This window comes from Hipposideros armiger, unplaced genomic scaffold, assembly GCF_001890085.2.
Source record: "Hipposideros armiger isolate ML-2016 unplaced genomic scaffold, ASM189008v1 scaffold_88, whole genome shotgun sequence".
NCBI lineage: Eukaryota > Metazoa > Chordata > Mammalia > Chiroptera > Hipposideridae > Hipposideros > Hipposideros armiger.
Window position 1 is genome coordinate 2,122,485 of NW_017731438.1, and position 20,676 is coordinate 2,143,160.

The 20,676-nt window shown below is 40.9% G+C and overlaps 1 protein-coding gene across 1 annotated transcript in view; it reads left to right on the forward strand.

The window, feature by feature from the left end:
* Positions 1-20,676, forward strand: part of ITIH5 (inter-alpha-trypsin inhibitor heavy chain 5) — an 83,200-nt gene that overhangs the window by 13,464 nt on the left and 49,060 nt on the right. The window contains exons 3-5 of the mRNA XM_019644529.1: positions 5,937-6,100; positions 7,237-7,335; positions 10,221-10,471. Of these exons, the coding sequence (XP_019500074.1) occupies positions 5,937-6,100; positions 7,237-7,335; positions 10,221-10,471 (514 nt within the window). The remainder of the gene's footprint in view (positions 1-5,936; positions 6,101-7,236; positions 7,336-10,220; positions 10,472-20,676) is intronic.

The following is a 20,676-nucleotide window of genomic DNA, read 5'->3' on the forward strand; positions in this document are numbered from 1 at the left end:
CACATTCCCCAGTTATATTTCCAGATGGCATCTCGGGTAATTCAGGACATCCTCTGGGTGACTTGATTTTAAGTGACTCATATGAGTCACACAGAAACATTTGGCCCCTCGAGACGCTAATTAAGACACTCCCTGCTTCAAACTGCTTTTCCGTCTGTTTAGCTTTTGTAGGAAAATAATGAAGAAGTTATGATGTCATAGGAAGACTTGATTTTTGCCCCCCTGTATTCCAGTTGACATCCCCAAGTGAAATGAATTAAATATAAAAATGGAAAGCATGTTGGCATTTTAAGAACCATGCATTGGGAAAAATTGAGGTAACTGTTTTATATCCTTCCTTCTATGACAGATTTTCATGAACTTCTGTCACTCCAAGTTCTGTGCTTGGCTTTTGGGGTTTCCTTTTCCTGACAATTTTATGTACCTGGTCAGTATTCTTCTCACAATGTGTCCTTCTTTCTGACTAAGCTACTCTGTTCTTTGTTCTAGGAATATGATGTGGTTCATTCCTACTTCCATGAATTTTGTGTTTTTAGAATGTTCTTTCTGTTCTTTTGCCACATACAAATTCTACACCTTTTAAAAGCCCTTCCTTTTACAAATATCACTCTTTGTTCTGAAAACTGTAAGGTCTTATAGCCAATAAGTTATGAAACTATATATATATATATATATATATATATATATATATATATTCTGTTTCCCTGAAAATAAGAACTAGCCAGCCAGAAAATAAGCCATAGCATGATTTTAGGTGCCAAAATATGGCACTGTGGCATACTGAATATTTTAAGCTGAAAGAGTTTGTGGAAAAGGCACCCTTCTCCCTGAAACAGGCCATAAAACCCTCATGTGAGGGGTGCGTGCCCTCCATATCCTGGAGGAATCATGCTAGGGCTTCTTCTCCATCGAGGTCTTATTTTTGGGGAAACACGGTATATGCTGCCAAAAAAATGTATACACATTTTAAGAAAGGAAAACTGTGTTAAAATTATAATACTCAATATATGAGTATACTGATAACAAAAGATAAATGCAAGCCATGTTTTACTTCTGCAATTGCAAGAGGTGCTCAAAGTGGTTACCATCAGCGTCCAGACACTTCTGATTATGGTGAACAACTGCCTGAGCAACGTTTACCAAAGTGTCCACTTGTATACATTTTTTTGGGACCCCCCAGTATATATATGTGTGTGTGTGTGTGTGTGTGTGTGTGTGTATACATATATAAATAAATCTATATATAAATATATATATATATTTATATCTCCTTATATCTCCCTATGTTGCTTTTTATTTTTGCACTTTCTTCCCAGTGTGATCATAGTACCTTGAGGGAAGGAACCATATGTAATATTTCTTCCCCATCATTCACAGAATTTAGTCTATCACAGTGCTTAATAAATACTATTTTATTACAATCTTTTTCTTAGGATATATATTTTTCTTTACTTGTTTAAGATTCAGAAAATTCAGTTCAGTTCCATAAATGTTTTTAAGTTTTACTCTATGCTGAGAGCTGTGGGTGAAAAAACGGAGTGAGTCTTGGGCCCTGCTCTCTGTGAGTTTACAATCGAACAGGGGCAGATAAGGTGTGGATAGCTTAAGGGGAGATAGATTTGTACAGAATTAACTTTACTAGATTGTAAACTGACAGTGCTGTGACAGAAAGGCAAAGGCTATGACACATAAATAACAGGGGCTCCTGTGGGAAAATATTATAGTAACTGGGCAGAAGCAGTAAAACTAAAATAGTTTCCTAAAACTTCCCTCAGCCTCTCTTGGGCCCATAAACTTTGCTTCTTCCTATTCTTGACGTAATATTACAGAAAATTCTACTACATCCATAATCTGAATTTAAGTAAAAAGAAGATGTCATAGTATAGTTAAACCTAGTATTTTGTCAGATGTCTTCTAATTTTCACACTTTATGCTCAATGAGATCATAATGATGATCATCTTATAAGTAAGAACAAATCAACATGACATCAAAAATTTTCTCAAGTGTACCAAGTGAAGGAGATTTTTAATTATTTTAAAACTAGTACTGGGCAAGGACTACTACTGAAGGAGCTATGTTATTTGGAGTACTCTACTTTTATGTAAAAGGGTTACATAGATTGATAAGAACTTTTGGACAGTGTCAGAATATGGCAACACTGCAGAATGGGTTCAGCTTAATGTCCTATGTCTTGAATGTTGACAATTTAATGGATGATCACTGAGGTTCGTTCACAGGTAACTTTTGGAAGGCAGCCATGCTAACCACTATACCACCAACACCCTGGCCACAGGTAACTTTTGAATCAGCAGCAAAGACTGAATTATATTTAGCCTACTTTTTGAGTTCTGTATGTTATTGGCCATCTAACAATGGTTACCGCAGAAAGCCTTGAACGGCCACACTGCCTCTGAATCCTTTCACGAAAGGGGTCAGGGCCAGAAGTCAGGGGCTCTAGGTTCTCACGCTGGATTTATTACCTCCTACCTGTGCGATCTGGAACAGCAAACTGATTGGCCTACGTTGGTAAAGCAAGGGGATTGGACTTGAGAGTCTCTTATTCTTCATATTTTTGTCTTTATAATTTATACTGTAATTTTTGTCCAGTAGGCTTTCAAGGGTATTTCTAATATGCAGAAGTCTAGTTCACAAAACAAAACAAATAAGAGACATAGAGAACAGAAATAACATACAGTTCAAAATAACCAACAAAATGACTAAATCCCACTCAAGCAGGAGTCACACTAAAGTAGGGTTGCAAACTCAAATAACTACAGAGAGAGGCAGGAGTTCCAGTTTCTATTGCTGTATAAAAACCTTCTCCCAAACTCAGTGGCTTTAGAACAACAACCATTTTAGTGCACCGTTTGTGGGGCACGGGTTCAGGAAGGACTCAGCTGAGCGGTTCTTCTGGCCACATGATGTCCATGGAGGTTGTGCTGTGTTATTGAGCTGGCAGGTGGGCTCATCTGGACGGTTCACTACAGCTTTGTTTACGCACTGGGCTCTTGCGCAGGAATGGCTGCAGCTGGACCCTGCTGCCACAGTGACTGCAGTGTCTATATATGTCCTCTCCAGCATGACAGTCCTAGTCTCACATGGTCACTCAGGGCCTCCAGAGAGAGTTCCAACAACCTGATGAAAGTGGTGAGGCTTCCTGTGACCTGGCCTCAGAGTCCCAGGATATCACTGTCAGTGGGTTCGATAGGTGAAACAAGTCACTAAGGCCCAGATTGAAAGGGAAATGAATAAAACTCTAGCTCTCAAAAGCAGGAGAAGCAAAGTATTTGTGGCCATGTAAAAAGAAAAAGTCTTATTTTTTTCATTCATTTTTTTATTATTGTGGTAAAATACACATAGCATAAAATTTACCATAATGCTTTAAAGTGTACAGTTAAGTGGTATTAAGCACATTCACACTGTCATACAACCATCACCACCATCCATCCCCAGAACTGTTTTCATCTTGCAAAAGTGAAACTCTGTGCCCATTAAACAGTAACTTCTCACTTCCCCTTTCCCCCAGCCCCTGGAAACCACAATTTTACTTTCTGTCTCTATGAATTTGATTTCTCTAGGAACTTCATAAATGGAATCATACAGTATTTGTCTTTTTGTGACTGATTTATTTCACGTAGCATAATGTCCTCATGGACATGAGGACATGTTGCAGCATGTGTCAGAATTTCTTTTTTTTTTTTTTAATTGGGAAATTGGGGGAGGGGAACAGTGTTGAGGGATTGGAGAGGGGGACCAGCCAAGTTGTTGTTCTTCAGTCTTAGTTGCGGAGGGTGCCAGTCGCCATCTGGCTCCCCGTCGGCAGCTTGTGGCCTCTAAGCTCAAGGTGCTGTGTTACAATCTTAGTTGCAGATGGGCGTAGCCACCATCCCATGTGGGAGTCAAACCAGCAGCCTTGTTGTTAAGAGCACATGCTGTATCCACTGAGCTATCCGAGTGGCAGCTCAGCTCCAAGTGCAGAGTTCAGTCTTAGTTGTGGGCGGGCGAAGCCCACCATCGAACAGGCATTCTTGTTGTTAGGAGCACGTGCTCTCACCAGCTGAGCCATCCTGCCACCTGTTGGCAGCACAGTGGCAGCTCAGCTCTGGCACAGCATCACTGGCCCATGTGGGAATCAAACCAGCGGCCCTGCATGCTCTTAAGTTAACTCTTAACCAACTGAGCCACTTGGCTGGCCCAGAATTTCCTTTTTAAGGCAGAATAATATTCTGTTATACATATATACCATATTTTGTTTGTCCATTCAACCATTGATGAACACTTGGATTACTTCCACATTTTAGCTATTGTGAAAAATGCTATGAATATAGGTGTACACATTGGCCATTTTTAATCTGTTAGAGCATAGGACATCACTGAGTATGAAATAAGGAAAACTCCAGTAACAACACAGTGAAAATGGCTACTCTGTCAGCCTCAGTGTCAGTGAGATGATTGGGATTGGTAGGGCCTGGGAGCTGGGAGCCTGGGATGTGGGTCTGATCTGAAGTAGCAGCCACCATTAGTGGCAGAAGTCCTGGTCTTATGGGATGGGCAGCCAAGGGGGGCCCCACTTTCTGTTTCAAGAGAAATCGGCATTATGGGTTTTTACATGAACGTTCCCAATTTTTTAAGTGTTACCACCTAAACTTAAAATTATTTTTAAAGATTGTGCAAGTCAAATAAAAGTATCTATGGGCTATATAATTTGAGATCTCTTCCTAAACCACACCAGTCAGTAAAGACAGGTAAATGACTGATATCACGGCCTATCTGTTTACATAGTGTAGACCAGGGATCAAACTTATTCCTAAAGGAGCAGATACTGCCCTTGTCAGAGGCTTTGGGGATAAAATTAACAAGCATAGACTTTCCTTTTTCTTTCGGGGTTCTAATTCCTCAAATACTTTCTTGAGCTCAATATCAATTCCCATTTTACAATAATGTGATTGTAGTCCAAATGGGAAAGCCCAGAATACAGGGTCTCTTAGTGGATGATGAAATTAATTTGAAAATATGAGGATTTCCTTAGATGTGCTCTGATTTTTTTTTAATGGTAAGACTTTATTTATTTATTTATTTTTAAAGATTTTATTGGGGAATTGGGGAAGGGGAACAGTGCTGGGGAATTGGGGGAAGGGGAACAGACAAGTTGCTGTCCTTTTGTTCTTCAGTCTAGTTGTGGAGGACGTTGCTTCACTGGCCCAAGTTGGCACCATCATTGCGCTCTTCCCGGGTGAGGCAGATCAGTTGCCGGCTTCTGGACGGCCACTCACTGCGGCTGCTGGCCGCTCATGCTGGCTGCTGGCTACACATGGTAGCTTATGGCAACCCACTGCAGCAGGGGCTGCAGCCTATGCCATCGCTGGCGACCCACAGCAGCCCAGCTCCAGGTTGAGCTGTTGTTCAGCATCTTAGCTGTAGAGGTCAGTGTCACTGGCCCTCATATGTGGGATCCGAACCGGGGCCCTCTGGCATCCCAAGCCAGCTCTTAACCAATGCGCCACTCAGCTGGCCCCATGCTCTGATTTTTGATCAATTCAGTGATTCTATAAATGTGATCTAAGTGTTTATAACAGAAAAATATTATGTACTTGATGTATTTTACTTCTAAAATTCCAATAATTCATTAATCTATTTAAGCAATGTATATTCTTTGTTAAATTGGACATCTTAATGTTCATTTGTTAAAGTTCTGTTAAAAGATTTGCTTCAATGTCATTAACCGGTTGTTCAGCCATTGTTGTTTTACTAATGGAGGGAGTAAAAAATGGGAAAATCGGGAGAGACAAAGAAAAGAAGTAAAGAGTCACGTGCCAATGTCTCCCAAATTGAAGGTTATTTCTCTTATGGAGGAAAATGACTTCATCTACCCCTAAAATGGTTGAATCATGATTTCATGCATCACTGAAAATACCGTGTGTTTTAATTCCAACAGAAAACCAAACCCTTGATGACAGAATTCTCAGTGAAGTCTACCATTATTTCTCGCTATGCCTTCACTACGGTTTCCTGCAGAATGCTGAATCGAGCATCTGAGGACCAGGAAGTTGAGTTCCTGATGCAGATTCCAGCCGCAGCTTTCATCACCAACTTCACTATGTAGGTGACACATGGTCAGAGACCCATAGGGATAAGGATTTCTATGTGGGGTGGTTAGGGTGAGCCTGAGATGATGTGTGGTCACAGCCTTTGGCTCTGAGAATTTATTTCCCAGTGGATGGTAAATGGGTCAGAAGGTTGATTTCTTTCTCCCTTCCCTCCTTCCTTCTTCCCCTTCCTTCTCCCTTCCTCACTTGCTCCCTTCCTTCCTTTCTTCTTCTTTCCCTCCTTCCATTCCCCCCCCCACACTTTTCCCTCTTTCTTTCTCTCTTTCCCTCCAATAAATGGGTACCCACTTGGGGTCATACACTCTTCCAAGTGATTGTATACTTCTATGAAAAAGACAGTGCTGCTCTACTCCAGAAATTCTATAATAATAATAAGTAAACAAATCAGAGGCGGCCGGTTAGCTCAGGTGGCGCAGTGCTCATAACAGCAAGGTTGCCGGTTCAATTCCCACATGGGCCAGTGAGATGCACCCTCCGCATCTAGATGGAAGCAACTACTTGACTTGGAGCCAATGGGTCCTGGAAAAAACACTGTTCCCCAATAAAACAAAAACAAAAACAAAAAAACCCCACATTTATTTTTAAAAAATAAGTAAACCAATCAATAAATGAGATATTATCAGATAGTAGGAAATGCTATAAAGATAGCAAGTAGGACTGAGAGGGGCTTGTTTAGGTAGGGAAATCAGGAAGGTGGCTCAGAAAAAGCAATGTTTAAGTTGAGATCTGAATGATAAGACAGCATGAAACCTTTGCTAGGCTAGATGTATTTCTACTTTTCTTCTGAATTAAGAAGTAAAGATCTGCAAAATAAGGTAGGTGTTTCGTTTGAATTTTAGGCCTGGGCAAGATTCAAGTTGGTGAATCATCATGGAAGTTTGAATAGATCTGATTTCTTCCTGGAGGATCACGGAGGCACCGTGGGTTGGGTCTTACCATTTGGACCTGTTGAAAATTGCCCTAGAATGAAATGAGTGGTTCAAGGGTAGTGCCCTGGTCTGGAATGTAGTTTCTGCATAGCCAAGAGGCAAATAAAAATATTTTCTAGTGTTGTCATGGTTATGAGATCCATGTTTAAGTTTGTCTTGGAAGTGCAAGCTGGTAACACAGCTGTCTCTTGTGTTTCAGGCTTATTGGTGACAAGGTGTATCAGGGAGAAATTACAGAGCGAGAAAAGAAAAATGGTGATAAGATAAAAGAGAAAAGGAATAAAACAGAAGATAATGGGTAAGTGCCATTTAATTAAGAATTAAATATTCACTTCAGCAAAGTGTCAATTTTTCTCCCTCTTTGCCTGGCCATCTGGATCTCTTTCCTTCCTTTGAGTATTTATTTTCTTTTTATTTTTTATCATCATGATAATTAGCTATACCTGGTTAACAATATAGTAGATAGGGTTTATAATAAAAAGGAAGATTTTAATACTCCCATTCATCAGTTCTCACTTCCTAAAACATCCACTTTTAATATTTCTGTAGTTCTTTGTAGTTACCTCCCTAACTAATTATCATGGTAGTCCTGCTTTTTAAAAGTTTCTTGATAAAAATCAGACATTATCTGTTGATTCTCTGCTATGAAGACAGAGGATTTAGCATAATTACAATACTCATATTTTCTCTCGTATTCCACATTTTTACATTATTATTCCTTCTTTTTCCATCAGTTTAAGCAGTTATACCATCTTAGACTGTCCCTGCTATCTTCGATGCTAATATTCCCTTTCTTACACTTCATCCTACCTTTCCAATTTCATTTCAACACCCATCTTTTCTTACCTAATCATTTAATTTTGCATTGTCAGAGTTACTAACATTTAAATTCTGACCTGTCATAATATTTGTATTTTTGGTTTTGTCTGTGAACTGAATCTAAACATTGAAAACCAGTAAGTAGTGTTTACTTTTCAATGATACATAAATAATGTTAGCTGCAGAGCCACCTACTATACTAAGATTCTATTTCCCTCTCTAACAGCCCCTTTGAAGGAAAATGATCTTAGTATCTAGATAAAATGTGAACGTGTAAACCTGTTTTGCTCATTAATGAAAGGATGTAGTTTTGACAAAGCTTGTTCTCCAAAATCATAGACTGCCAAAAACTCTGCTGTTGGAAACCCTATTAGTGAGAATGGAACTCGTGAGTCATGGGTTCACTTTAATACAGAAAGCAGCCACACTCCACAGCTTCAGATAAGGGGTTGTCAGACATAGAAGTCCACATTTATCTTAATTTTGTAGTTCCTAAGAACAAAGAACCTTGAGTTTGTTTCTCAGTCCAGGCTGATATTAAATGCTTTACATGCAGTCTTACTTTTCTTTGAGTCTCCAAACACTGTTTCATTTAATTTTACCTATACTCCACCCTTCCTCCAATCCTATAATAACCCCGTGTCTTTCTTTGTTTGGCAGGATGTTCCCTGATGCCTCTGGTACGTGGTCTCCCTTGCCACAGCAGGTTATTAAAACCTAACTTTGTTAGACTATAAGTGGATCCCAAGTGGTCTTTATTAGATGGGCTGTATCGACATTACCTTTTCCTACAGTTCATAAATTGTTCAGAATCATGCCAGTTTAGTTTACTATAAACTATATGGATCACAACATATACATATCTGTTTTTCCTGAAGTTTCTAATTGTCTTTCTTATGAAATAAAACTTAATTTTGTCCCTCACTATTAGCATCTAATAAGACACGTAACTCATTTGAAATGGTGACTAAATTAAGAGCTATGACCAACTTTTTATCAGCGGTGATATCCATGTCATTGCAAACAATGACTGGAAGGCATCACTGATTGGGGGAGACATCCTGATTTCAGAGCTGTTAAACATGGAAGAATGGGTGTCTTCTGATCCATGGAAGACTGTCATTGCTTTACAGCCTTGTCACATAATGTTTACCCCGGGGCATCTTTTCATTTTCATCTGGCTTGGTTTCATTACTTCTTGTATTCCATATCTTCTTCTTTTTTGGTTTTCACCTTCACCTTGCTGGAGTATATTCTGAAGTAACTGCCTTAAAATGGGTGTGTGAGAGGCAGACTTTCTAAGACCTTGATTAAAATGTTGACAATGTATGAAATTTAAAATCCATAATAATTTACCATGCAAACTTTGAAGACGTTGCTCCAGCGCCTTACAACATTCAGTATTACTGATGATACATCCAATGTGGTCTAGTACTATTCCTTTTCTTTGTTTTCTCTGCCTGATGTTCTGAAATTGTACAGTAATGAATTTAAGTGTCAGTCCTTTTTCGTTCATTCTGCCTAGCTCTCAGTGAAACTTTTCCATCTTAACACTTGTAACACTGTCTCTTTTCAGCTCCGGGAAAGAGTGTAGGAAGCCTATCATCTTAGTCATTCATTTATATGTGGACTTGGAGTTCTCCTCCCTGCCTTTGGTCCCTCTTCTCATTCCCACCTTGTGGTGTCTGTCTGAACCAGAGCCTGCAGTCTTTCTGAGATTTTGCAGATGGTTTGTTTCTCTCCTTTGCTGCAGCCCCTCCCTAGATAGTCTGAGCTGTAGAGTTCTTGCTCTACTGAATTCTCCAAGTCTTCCAGAAATGTCTTGAAATGTCCCAACCACTGATGGGTGCCCCTACCCTACGTATCCTTTTGGTTTAATCCTTTACTCTCCCTTTTTTTGGTCAGACTCCCATCTTGAATCAGAGAACCCTCACTCCAAGTCCCCTAAACCCATCCACCAAACTTTACCAAGGTATAAAAACCTCATATAGTAGCTATGTAAAGTTATGTAAAACGTTAGGTTTCTTTGGCCATCCCTGCAAAGAGGAGAATGTAATTCACATCTAGACCCCAAAGATTCCTTTTCCAGCAGTTCACCTATTTCGATGTCCCCTTTCCCCTTTGCCCTCCTCAGGCCTGACTCAGGGAGAGGAAGGAGCGTTTCATAGTGTTTGAATTCTCTACTCTTTGGTGTTATTTGCACCTTTGCAACCTCGCTCTAGTGCAGGCCTTTACTTCTCTTCCCAATGCTAACGTTTATCTTTAATTTCTAAGGACTCTCACAGAGCATGTGGTGTGCCCCAAGGAGGACTTGAGGGAACCTGGCTTTCTCTGACGCTCTGTTCCCTTTTCTTTTCCTTACAGGGAGAGGGGGACTGAGACGTTCAGAGCCTCCTTGGTGATTCCCAGCAAGGAGAAAGCTGTCTTCCTCCTCAGTTATGAAGAGCTCTTGCAGAGGCGGCTGGGAAAGTATGAGCACGTCATCAGCGTGCGACCCCAGCAGCTCGTCGGGAAGCTGACGGTGGAAGTGAATATCCTGGAGAGGTCAGGCATCGCGTCGCTGGAGGTGCTGCCTCTGCTCAACAGCAGACAGAAGGGCAGCGGGAGGGCGGAAGGTGAGTGGCGCTTGCTGGGTGCCCTCAGGTCTTCTGGGGTAACTCAGAGCGGGGCGCTGGCTTTACAGAAATCTATAAAATGCATGACATCCCTTCAACAAAGACTCCCGAGTGTTTGCGGGAATCTGAGAGATAGCAACAAAACAAAGATGGTGCCCTGTACAGTGTTTTTGTTGTTGTTTGTTTGTTTGCTTGTTTGTTTTAAAAGCCAAGCTCTATCAGGAGATTTAAAAATGTTTAAATCATTTGCCACAGTAATCTCACTTCTGGGCACCTAGCCTAGGCGAAACAGCTAAAATATTAGGAACGTTATATACATGAACCTGTTTGATAATGTATGTAGTAGCAAGAACATTCCTTCATCCTAAATATTCAACCATATGGACGTGATTAGTAAAAGATGGTTATAAACACAACTCAGCATGTGACGAGAAAAAAAGACATAACTGTACATACCATATACTGTTACATATGTTATGACGCTGACAAAAGACCAGAAAGTTATATAAAATAATCATTTTATATTAGGGGCGAGGGATGATGGGATCATTTTCTAAAACCTGCTTTTAAAACTACTAATTGATATTAAATATCCAACTTGTGTTGGGCCTTATCCTATAATACCAGTAAGGCTTAATGTCACATTGGGTAACAAGACAGATGTGTCAAAAAAAATGCACCAGGAACAGAACGACAAGATTTCAGATCATTGTGACAGTGAGGTCAGACAAATGCCAAGTGACAAGTGAATGTGCAGAATCTTAATTCAACCCCTGTGATTGCAAGGAGAGTGGGCCAAGAAGACTTATTGTGCAAGAACATTTAGGAATGAATATTTAGGAAGGAGCGTGGAGGAATGAGTTGACAAGTGGGATAAGAGAACTTTGTGATTTAACATAACATGAAAATTGTCCAGACCTGGAGCTGGCCTATTCTATAGAAGAATAAACAGTATGGAAAATACACTTTCTTCACCAGAACACAGTGTAGTTAATGACACTACACATGAGAAGCACTTTACCCTCAAACACTCGAGTGTGTCTGGTCTGTGAGGGACTCGGGTCTTTTGATATGTGTTGACTCCAAACACTGAGTTTGACCCTCTCAATCCAGACTTAATTGAAAAGTTAGAAATATTGTCAAGGTACCTGACATTCAGAAATGGCATGAGATACAGAACACCACTCTTGTATCATATAGGCAGCCCCGTGAATGGTTAATGGATTCTAGTTCAGTTATTAACTATAACCTTGAAAAATACTACCTAAACCCTGTAAGACTCAGCTTGCACAGTGGCAAAACAATGGTGATAACTATCTCATAGGGTCATTGGGAAGTGTTAGCATGTGTGCAGTGCCTGGCCGAGAGTAAGAACTTAATAATTGTTAAATATTGTTATTATCATTATTATCTTGTATGTACTTTTTTTCTTTGCAAACCTAATCCCTCCTATTAGATTATAAGTGAGTTGGAAGGCAGGTCTTCATCTGATTAACCTTTGTCCCCTTACAGTGCCTTTTAAAGAATAGATAGCTAAGTAAGTGTCTGTAAATTAGAGATGAAAAGCAACTCTCCCCCACACCACTCCTCAAAAAAACTGAATAATAAAGAATGATTTTAAATTTCATTTCTTCCTGATCACAACTTATAGGGAATTTTTGCTGTGTACAACTCTGAATGAACTATGTTTCTGGGGGAAGAGTCTTTGAGAGTTGGTAGGGTCACAGAGAGGACACAGCAGCTGTGCAGTATGTCTGGGGTTCACGTCCAGGGCTCGGTAGGTGTGTCCAGGCCTCAGTAGGCGATTCTGAGGATAGTTTTGCTGCAGTCATGAGACGTCTGCATTTTGCCTCGTTTTCAGAACCCCTGTGACTCTTCCGAGATTGCGGTGCATGTGTTATGTTTGGAGGGGTTATGAATTATGATGGTTGGCTGAAAAGTTGCTTACTTTTCAGGGCCTGAGAGAATCTCAGAGGAATTTTTCCAGACCATTGATCTCTTGGGAACTGTTTATTTTTAAGGAAATTGTTTTCCTAGTTCTTCATGGCAGAGCAGATGTTTTCCCTTCAGAGCATGGAGGTTCCCCCAGCATCTTCCCAGGCCAGGTGCAGTGGACAGATTGCCTTTTTTTGCTTTTCATTTCCATCTCTCAGAGCTCAGCAGAGATTATTTCTGCAAAATGGCAGCCTCAGCAGGAGAGGCACAGATGTTGTGATTTTGTCTGGACACTATTGCGTGCTTCCAAGAGAAATCCAGGGTAGAGATCAAACTAGACTCAGCCTTGCATCAAAACATGAGCTGTAGTTGCGTGAATGTGGACCCAGCCAGCACATTCCTCCACTAGGGCTGGCTCTGTTAAGAAGTCAGACTTCTGGAATTTCTCTAAGAAGATCTCTGACCACTGGACACATTTTCATCTTTAGGGAAGCAATTCTAGATCAGGATTGCTCTGTGCTATATACTAGAGTCAGCACTTACTTACATGGATCATTACCTCGTTCAATCTTTAGAACAACCCTCTTAGGGAGCTTTTGACAAATATTGAAGTTGTGAGTTCAAATTCCCAGTTCTCCCTAGTTCTGTAAAAATACAAAAAGAAGGCTAAAGCAATATCACCTATCTTTGCCCCAGGTTGCTTTTCTCTTGTGTCAGAATGGGGCCCACGGCTATGAAATCGTAAATTAATGGGCTCCTTCTCAATCTGTAAGCTAATTCTGTGAGGTGTAATTTGGAAGCCAAAGCTTAATAAGTTCTCTGGATTATTAAAATAATTGACTCATGTACTCAAAGCTACGTGACTTACGTAACTCATGGCTCAGAATCTACAAGATGACAAACTGGTGTGCAGTGAAAAGCAAGACTAGACTCTGTCTCTTTTGTCCCCCATGCCCAGTTCCTCTCCCCTAAAATATTTTGATGATGTATGGCCTCAGTAGAAAGAATGTTTGAAATTTAGACTTTCCTGGAATATACTTGGGATGTGTGGTCATCTGTAGGCAAACACTGAGATAGATATTCCATCTATGTGATTGGTTCAAGTTCAAAGGTGGTTATTTTACTCTCTGTGTCAAAATCTCAAACTCCCTGTTGTCCCATGGCCCCAAAATTATTACTCTTGCCACGATTCTAATTTCTTTTTTGAACAGGAAGTTTTCATTTGTGATGATATCCCTGATACCTAGGAGTAAAAGAAAATGAGACAAACAAAGTAAGAAATAAAACCTTGCCTCTTTTATCCAGCAGCTCTCAAACCTGGCTATATCCTATAGTCACCTGAAGAGGTTAAAAAATATATATATAGATGACTGAGTCTTCCCTCAAACATTTGAATTAGAATTTATTGGGGCAATGCCTAGCTCACTGTATTTTTGGGTATGGTATCCTATGAATTTATATGAGAAAGTAAACAAATATGGGTGCTTTTAACATGTTTATTTATTTGTAAAATTAAAGAATAATGCTGAATATTTTTTCTACCACTGAGGTGTGGTGCTATATGACTTTAATAGTTTAGCCTTTATAGTCTTTGCCTTTTTAAAAAGCAGTTTTATTGAGGTTTCATTTAAACAGCATAAAATGTACTCATTTTAGGTGCACAATTCACTGATTTTTGTACATTTGTAGAGTTGTGCAAACATCACCACAGCCTAATTTTAGACCATTTCCATCACCCCACAAGATCTTTGTGCCAGTTAGCTGCCACTCCCTGTTTCCACCCAGCCCCAGGCAACCAATAACCCACTTTCTGACTCTATAGATTTCAGATAACTGCATTTTTGGAAAGCACCTCAGGTCATCTGATCCTCAGTAAATCTTGGGAACCCTTACTTTGGACTTCCCAGCAGAATTTAGGGATGTTAACTGTGTCCGGATGTTGACCTCCAGAAGCAGTTTGTAAATTAAACAGGATAATTTCTTTAATTTCCCGGACACAAAGAATAATCTGACTTTTGATCCTTCTTAAAATGTGTATCATTCCTCTTTCCTACCAACATGTTTTTACTATTGGCTACAGGCCAACACAGAATTACTCACGCAGTTGGTGGGAAATAACCTCATCTCATATCCAACATCTGCTCACCAACATAGAACCTTGAGAAGGAAAAGCATCGATAGGTCATCCCAGTGGGGCTGGTGCAGTCCTTCTAATACCGTCTCAAGCTCGTTAAACTAGGTGTCCCATCTTCTTTTGGAAAAGACAAACATGATCGTTCAGTGCATTTTTGGCATCAAAAGAGCTTCCCTACTTCCCTCCATTCCCGCCATGGCTTCCTGGACCTGTGGGAATTGTTCCTCTCCTGCTCTTCCCACTCTCCCCCAACCACTGTGAGAGAAGAGGGTCCTACCTCTTGAAGCCTGGCTTATGTCCACCTTCATCCTGACTGTCTCACACAGCCTGACTTCTTGTTTTCAAATGTTATTTGGCTTTCGTTCCTACCACTTGGTTCCCTAAGACTTTTCCTGGGCTGCCGACTCTGTCTCCAAGCTACCCAGCTGGTGTTCCCAAGAAGTCTCAAGTCCTTGTCTCTGTCAAAACTAAGGGACCCATGGGACATCACACTAATTTGACACTAAAAGGGGATTTTATTTTTAGGAACGAGGAGACTTTCATAACTGTCTTTGTGTTCCCCCGGTGTCTTGTTCATCATTGACGATGTGCCACACTCAATACAGAAGAAAGGTAGAATATCAGCTTGTGCTCTTTGGAAAAAAGCACTTTAAAAAGATAACTTACAGGGCCGGCCGAGTGGCTCAGTTGGTTAAGAGTTGGCTAGGGAGCGCGAGTTCTGAGCAGCAGGGCCGCCGGTTTGATTACCACATGGGCAAGTGACTCTGCGCCCTCTACAGCTAAGATGGTGAACAACAGCTCAACCTGGAGCTAAGCTGCCGTGAGTGGCCGGGAGTGGCGTAGGCTGCAGTGGGGCTGCAGTGGGCTGCCGTAAGCTACCAGCAACCAGCATGAGCTGCTGTGAGCCGCCGTGAGTGGCCGTCCAGTGGCCGGCGACTGACTGCCTCAGCCGGGAAGAGCGCAATGATCATAATACCAACATGGGCCAGTGAAGCAGCGTCCTCCACAACTAGACTGAAGAACAAAAGGACAGCAACTTGTCTGTTCCCCTCCCCCAATTCTCCAATAAAATCTTTAAAAAAAGATTACCTATAGAATGGGAGAAAATATTTGCAAGTCATATATTGGATAAGGATCTAGTGTCCAGAATATATAAAAATTCTTATAACTCAAACACAAAAATATAAATAACCCAATTAAAATATGGACAACGGACTGGAATAGACATTTCTCCAAAGCAGATATACAAATGTTATATGACAAGCATATGAAAAGATATTCAAGACCATTAGTCATTATAGAAATGCAAATCAAAACCACAATGAAATACCACTTCACACTCACTGGGATGGCTATAATAACAAAAGAAACAAATGGAAAATGAGTTTTGGCAAAGATGTGGAGAAATTGGGATCCTTGAATATCGCTGGTGAAAATGTAAAATGGTGCAACCACTGTTGAAAGCAGTTTGATGGTTCCTCAAAAAGTTAAACATAGATTTACCATATGACCTAGCAATTTCTCTTAGTGTATATGAAAGTATGACAATTAAGTTTGCGAACTTGTTACAACGATGCCACTAACTTTTTTTTACATCAGAAGGATTATTCATTATGAATTTGTACTAACTGGACAAACAGTTAACCAAGTTTACTCTTTGGAAGTGCTGAAAAGGCTGTGTGAAAAAGTTAGATGTGGGGCTGGCCGAGTGGCTCAGTTGGTTAAAAGCACGAGCTCTGAGAAACAGCGTCGTCGGTTCGATTCCCACGTGGACCAGTGAGCTGCACCCGAGCTGACCTGCCCTGAACTGCCAGCGGGAAGCCAGATGGCTCAGTGGTTGGAGCATGCGCTTTTAACAACAAGAATTCTGGTTCGACTCCCACATGGGATGGTAGACTACGCCCATCCTCAACTAAGATTGAACACGGCACCTTGAGCTGAGCGGCTGCGAGCTGCCAACGGGCAGCCAGATGGCTACTGGACTTGGAGCTGAGCTAGCTGCACCCTCCACAACTAAGATTGAAGGACAACAACTTGGCTGTTCCCCTTGTTGTCGGAAAGTAGGCCCTTTTCGGCATGAAATCCAGGTCCTTGGCAACTCAAGCAAGGATGTGAATGACATGCCGGAATAAAGTACTGAAAAAGTAGTTTATTTGAAAAGATCAAAGAGCAGAAGTAGGCCCCAGCAGTAGAGAATGGCTCAAGGGTCCATTCTTAAAAGAGAAATTACATTCCAAAGAGTTTGGAGCAGGCCACGTGCAAAGGCGTGGCTCAAAAAAGGCTCAAAAAGGAAGAAATGCTCAAAAGACCAGGGCGTCCAAAAAGGGAAAAAGAGAAAAAAAGCGCGGACTTCCCAGCACTTGGGGCTTTTATCCCTTCTCTAGAATCGGCTGTTCCCCTAAGGGCGTGGGACTTGATTGGCACCTGTGATTGACAGGATGTACTGCGCAGGTGCAAGTGACTGGTCTGATCTAGTTGTACCCAGTTGTTTTAGGGGTAGATAGTCACAATGAAAAGAAGTTTTGGGTTGAGAGGGGAGGTCACCGGGCGGTCACATTCTGTTGGATGTGCCGGAATGCAGAGACCCAATGTCTGCCTCTAACTGCCTACATAGTTTTCCCCTTGAGAGATGTGATCTCCATAAAATCTCTATGGGAAGCTGAGGGACAGGAGTCTTTCCTTCTGTATCTGCTTCCTGCTGGGCAGGGGTGTACAGCTGTCCCTACCTATTGGGGGATTCATGGAACCCTCACCCTAGCTGAGCTCAGATGGAAGGAAGGGGCCTTGAGCTCCTCCTGGAAGACCGTGTTGGCTTCTTTGGTTGTGACCAGCAATCTTGTTGGGGTATTCTCTGTATCCCCAAAGTCCCTGAATGAGGAGAAATTGATTTTAATTAATAAATCTGTTAGCTCTCATGAAGCCTGTTGCCATTCAGCCTGTTACTCAGGTGGCGTCAATTGTCTGAGCCCAGAATGGGTTTGGCATTCAGTTTACTGGCCTGGGGGATATTAGGAAGTCACAGGCCCTCAAGTAGTTATTCGAAGCAGGAGACTTCTCTTGTTTAAGATTCAGAAACTGATTTACAAAGAAATCAAGAAGCAGGGGGATAGAATTTCAGGATTCAGGCTAGGAGCAATCTTTAGTCTAGGATTTACAAACTGGTTAGAAAAGTAATCAAAGCCAAGAGCTAAGGAACTAAGAAACTAGGGAGGAGACTTAACATTTCTATACTTAATATTTCTATAGGAAAGAAAACTTAAAATTTTTTTTTTGTGGGGGACACTCTCTTGGCCAGTAACACCCTTCCCCAATTCCCCAATAAAAATTAAAAAAAAAAAAGAAAGTTAGATGAAAACGAGCTGAATTTTTTGCCAGCAATTCATGGCTCTTGCATCACAATGCACCAGCTCACACAACACTGTCTGTGAGGGGGTTTTTAGCCAGTCAACAAATAACTGTATTGGAACACCCTCCCTACTCACCTTATCTGGCCTCCAATGACTTCTTTCTTTACCTGATGAGAAAGGAAATATTGAGAGGAAGACATTTTGATGACATTCAGGACATCAAGGGTGATATGAAGACAGCTCTGATGGCCATTCCAGAAAAAGAGTTCCAAAATTGCTTTGAAGGGTGGACTAGGCGCTGGTATCAGTGCACATCTTCCCAAGGGGAGCACCTTAAAGGTGACAGTAGTGACTATTCAGCAATGAAATATGTAGCACTTTTTCTAGGCTGGGTTCATGAACTTAATTGTCCAACCACGTACACAAAATAATTGAAAGCAGGTACTCAAATACTGGTATGTGAATGTTCATAGCAGTGTTGTTCACAATAGCCAAAAGGTGCAAACAGTCCATATGTCCATCGGTAGATGAATAGATAAAGAAATTCTGGCCTATCCATACAATGGACTATTAGTCATCCATACAAAGGAATGCAGCACTACTGACACAAGCTACAACATGGATGAACCTTGAAAATATTATGCTAAGTGAAAGAAGCCAGATTCAAAAAGTCGCATATTGTATGATTCCACAGATATGAAATGTCCAGAATAGATAAATCCATAGAGACAGAAAGCAGACTGGTGATTGCCAGCGCCTGGGAGAGGAAGGAATGGGGAGGGACTGCTGAATGGTTACAGAGTTTTCTTTGGGAATGATTTTAGAACTGGACAGTGGTGGTGCTTGTACAACATTGTGAAAGTACTAACTGGCACTGAATTGTACACTTTTGCATAGTTAATTTTATATTATATGAATTGTAGCTCAAAAACATAAAATGAAAAATAACACATTTTAGGTTGTCAGAATCCCACTTCTTCAAGTGCCCTGGAAGCCATATTTGCTGTGCTCTCCTGTGGTCAACTTTGCGTCCTTGACATGCCTGGGAAGGCAGATAATGGGACTAGGTGGAATTTGACCTATGGCTTGCTTTTCAATTGTATCACTCCTGTGTAAACTTCCTATACAATGTTGACCTTCAGATAATACTAAGAACTGAAAACTTATTTAGAAAGAAGACAACCACTCAGCATACAGTTTCATTGCCTTTGATGTTGGAAGATGAGGTTGGTGACACTGCGGCAGTCTTTGAGAAGAGGTTAGTGATCAGCCACATATCCTGCAAGATCAAGTCACCTCTGACTGGAAACTAGCACAGTGTCTTGTGTTTCGGTAGATGCCCAGAAAGGGGTTGATTGAATCTGTTTTAAATTTTTATGTTTTTCTTTGTGTGGTCCGTTAACCTCATGACTTTGCCTTTTGTTGCAAAGGTTTTCTTAGGAGTGTATTCTAGGTACGTGGCATTAGGCGCTCACTAAGTATTTGTCAAATGAATTTAAGAATAATAACAATTTCATTGTTGATAATGAAAAGGCTATTAGATTTTCAACACTTTCCTGGTTTAAGTTGGTTAACTTTGTCAGATTTTGGATACAGCTCTTACTTTGTTGTTCATGGGGAATTAGGAGACAGAATTTGGTTCCAAAGGACTTGTTATAAAAATCTAGATCTCTTTTTTGCCAAGATTGACAGATAAAATGCAGGATGTTCAATTAAATTTGAAGTTCAGATAAGCAAAATGCCCCATGCAATATCTGTGACATACTTACACTAAAAAAAAAATCATTTGTTGTTTATCTGAAATTCAGATTTAATTGGGCATCCTGTCTTTTTATTTGCTGAATCTGGCAGCTCTACCCTACTAAAGGGCTGCATTGTGACTGATTGTCTACCCCAGATCCAGTTCCCTGCTGCTTCGTGTCTCCCCCTCCCCTTATCCAGCCTCCGCTCTGCAGCTGGAAGGGCATGGCCCTGTTTGGCCTCTGTACATTTGCCAGGAAACAATCTGGTTGTTATGTGAGGGCTTCCAGCATTGTTCAGTGCAGAAATTATTCAGGTATGAATCATTTGGCTTCATAGTTGATTTTGTTTTATTTTGTTTCTAATGCTGATATGAGAACCCATGTTATCTTGTTTGTTCTGACATTGGCTATAGTTCGGTCAGGGTCAGCTGTGAGCAGGATGGCGCAGAGAGACCCGGGAAGGTGACTTTCTCTCTTTAACTTGACATTGATGAGCAACTTACTCTTCTCCAGGAGACCTCATCTGTTTTTTCCTTTTTCCTGCTCTCTTAGTTTGGTGTGTGAGGTGGGATGTTGTCTGGGCATATGGCACTGTACCACAGCTGTGGCTGAAACCAGAGGTGGGTCTAGGGCATGTGACACTGGTTACTGAGAGCCTCTGCCACACCCACCAAAACACTTTCAAGGTGATCCTCTTGAAGGGCTCCTCTGTCTGTCTGCCCAACTATGTACCGATGTGTTGAGTCATCTTCACGATAGATGTTCAACAAGCTTGCGTTGAGTTCTCGCCGTGTTCATGGCACTGTGCTAGATGCTTGGAACATAAACATGACTATCACATTGTCACTGCCCTTGAAGAACTCAGAGTCAGCAATTTTTAAAAATTAAAAAAAGTTTTTAATTGTGGTAAAAAGCACATAGCATTAAATTTACCATCTTGACCATTTGTAAGTGTACAGTTCTGTAGTGTTGAGTTTATTCATACTGTTGTGCACTCAATCTACAGAGCTTTTTCTTCCCAAACTAAAACTCTATATCCATTCAATA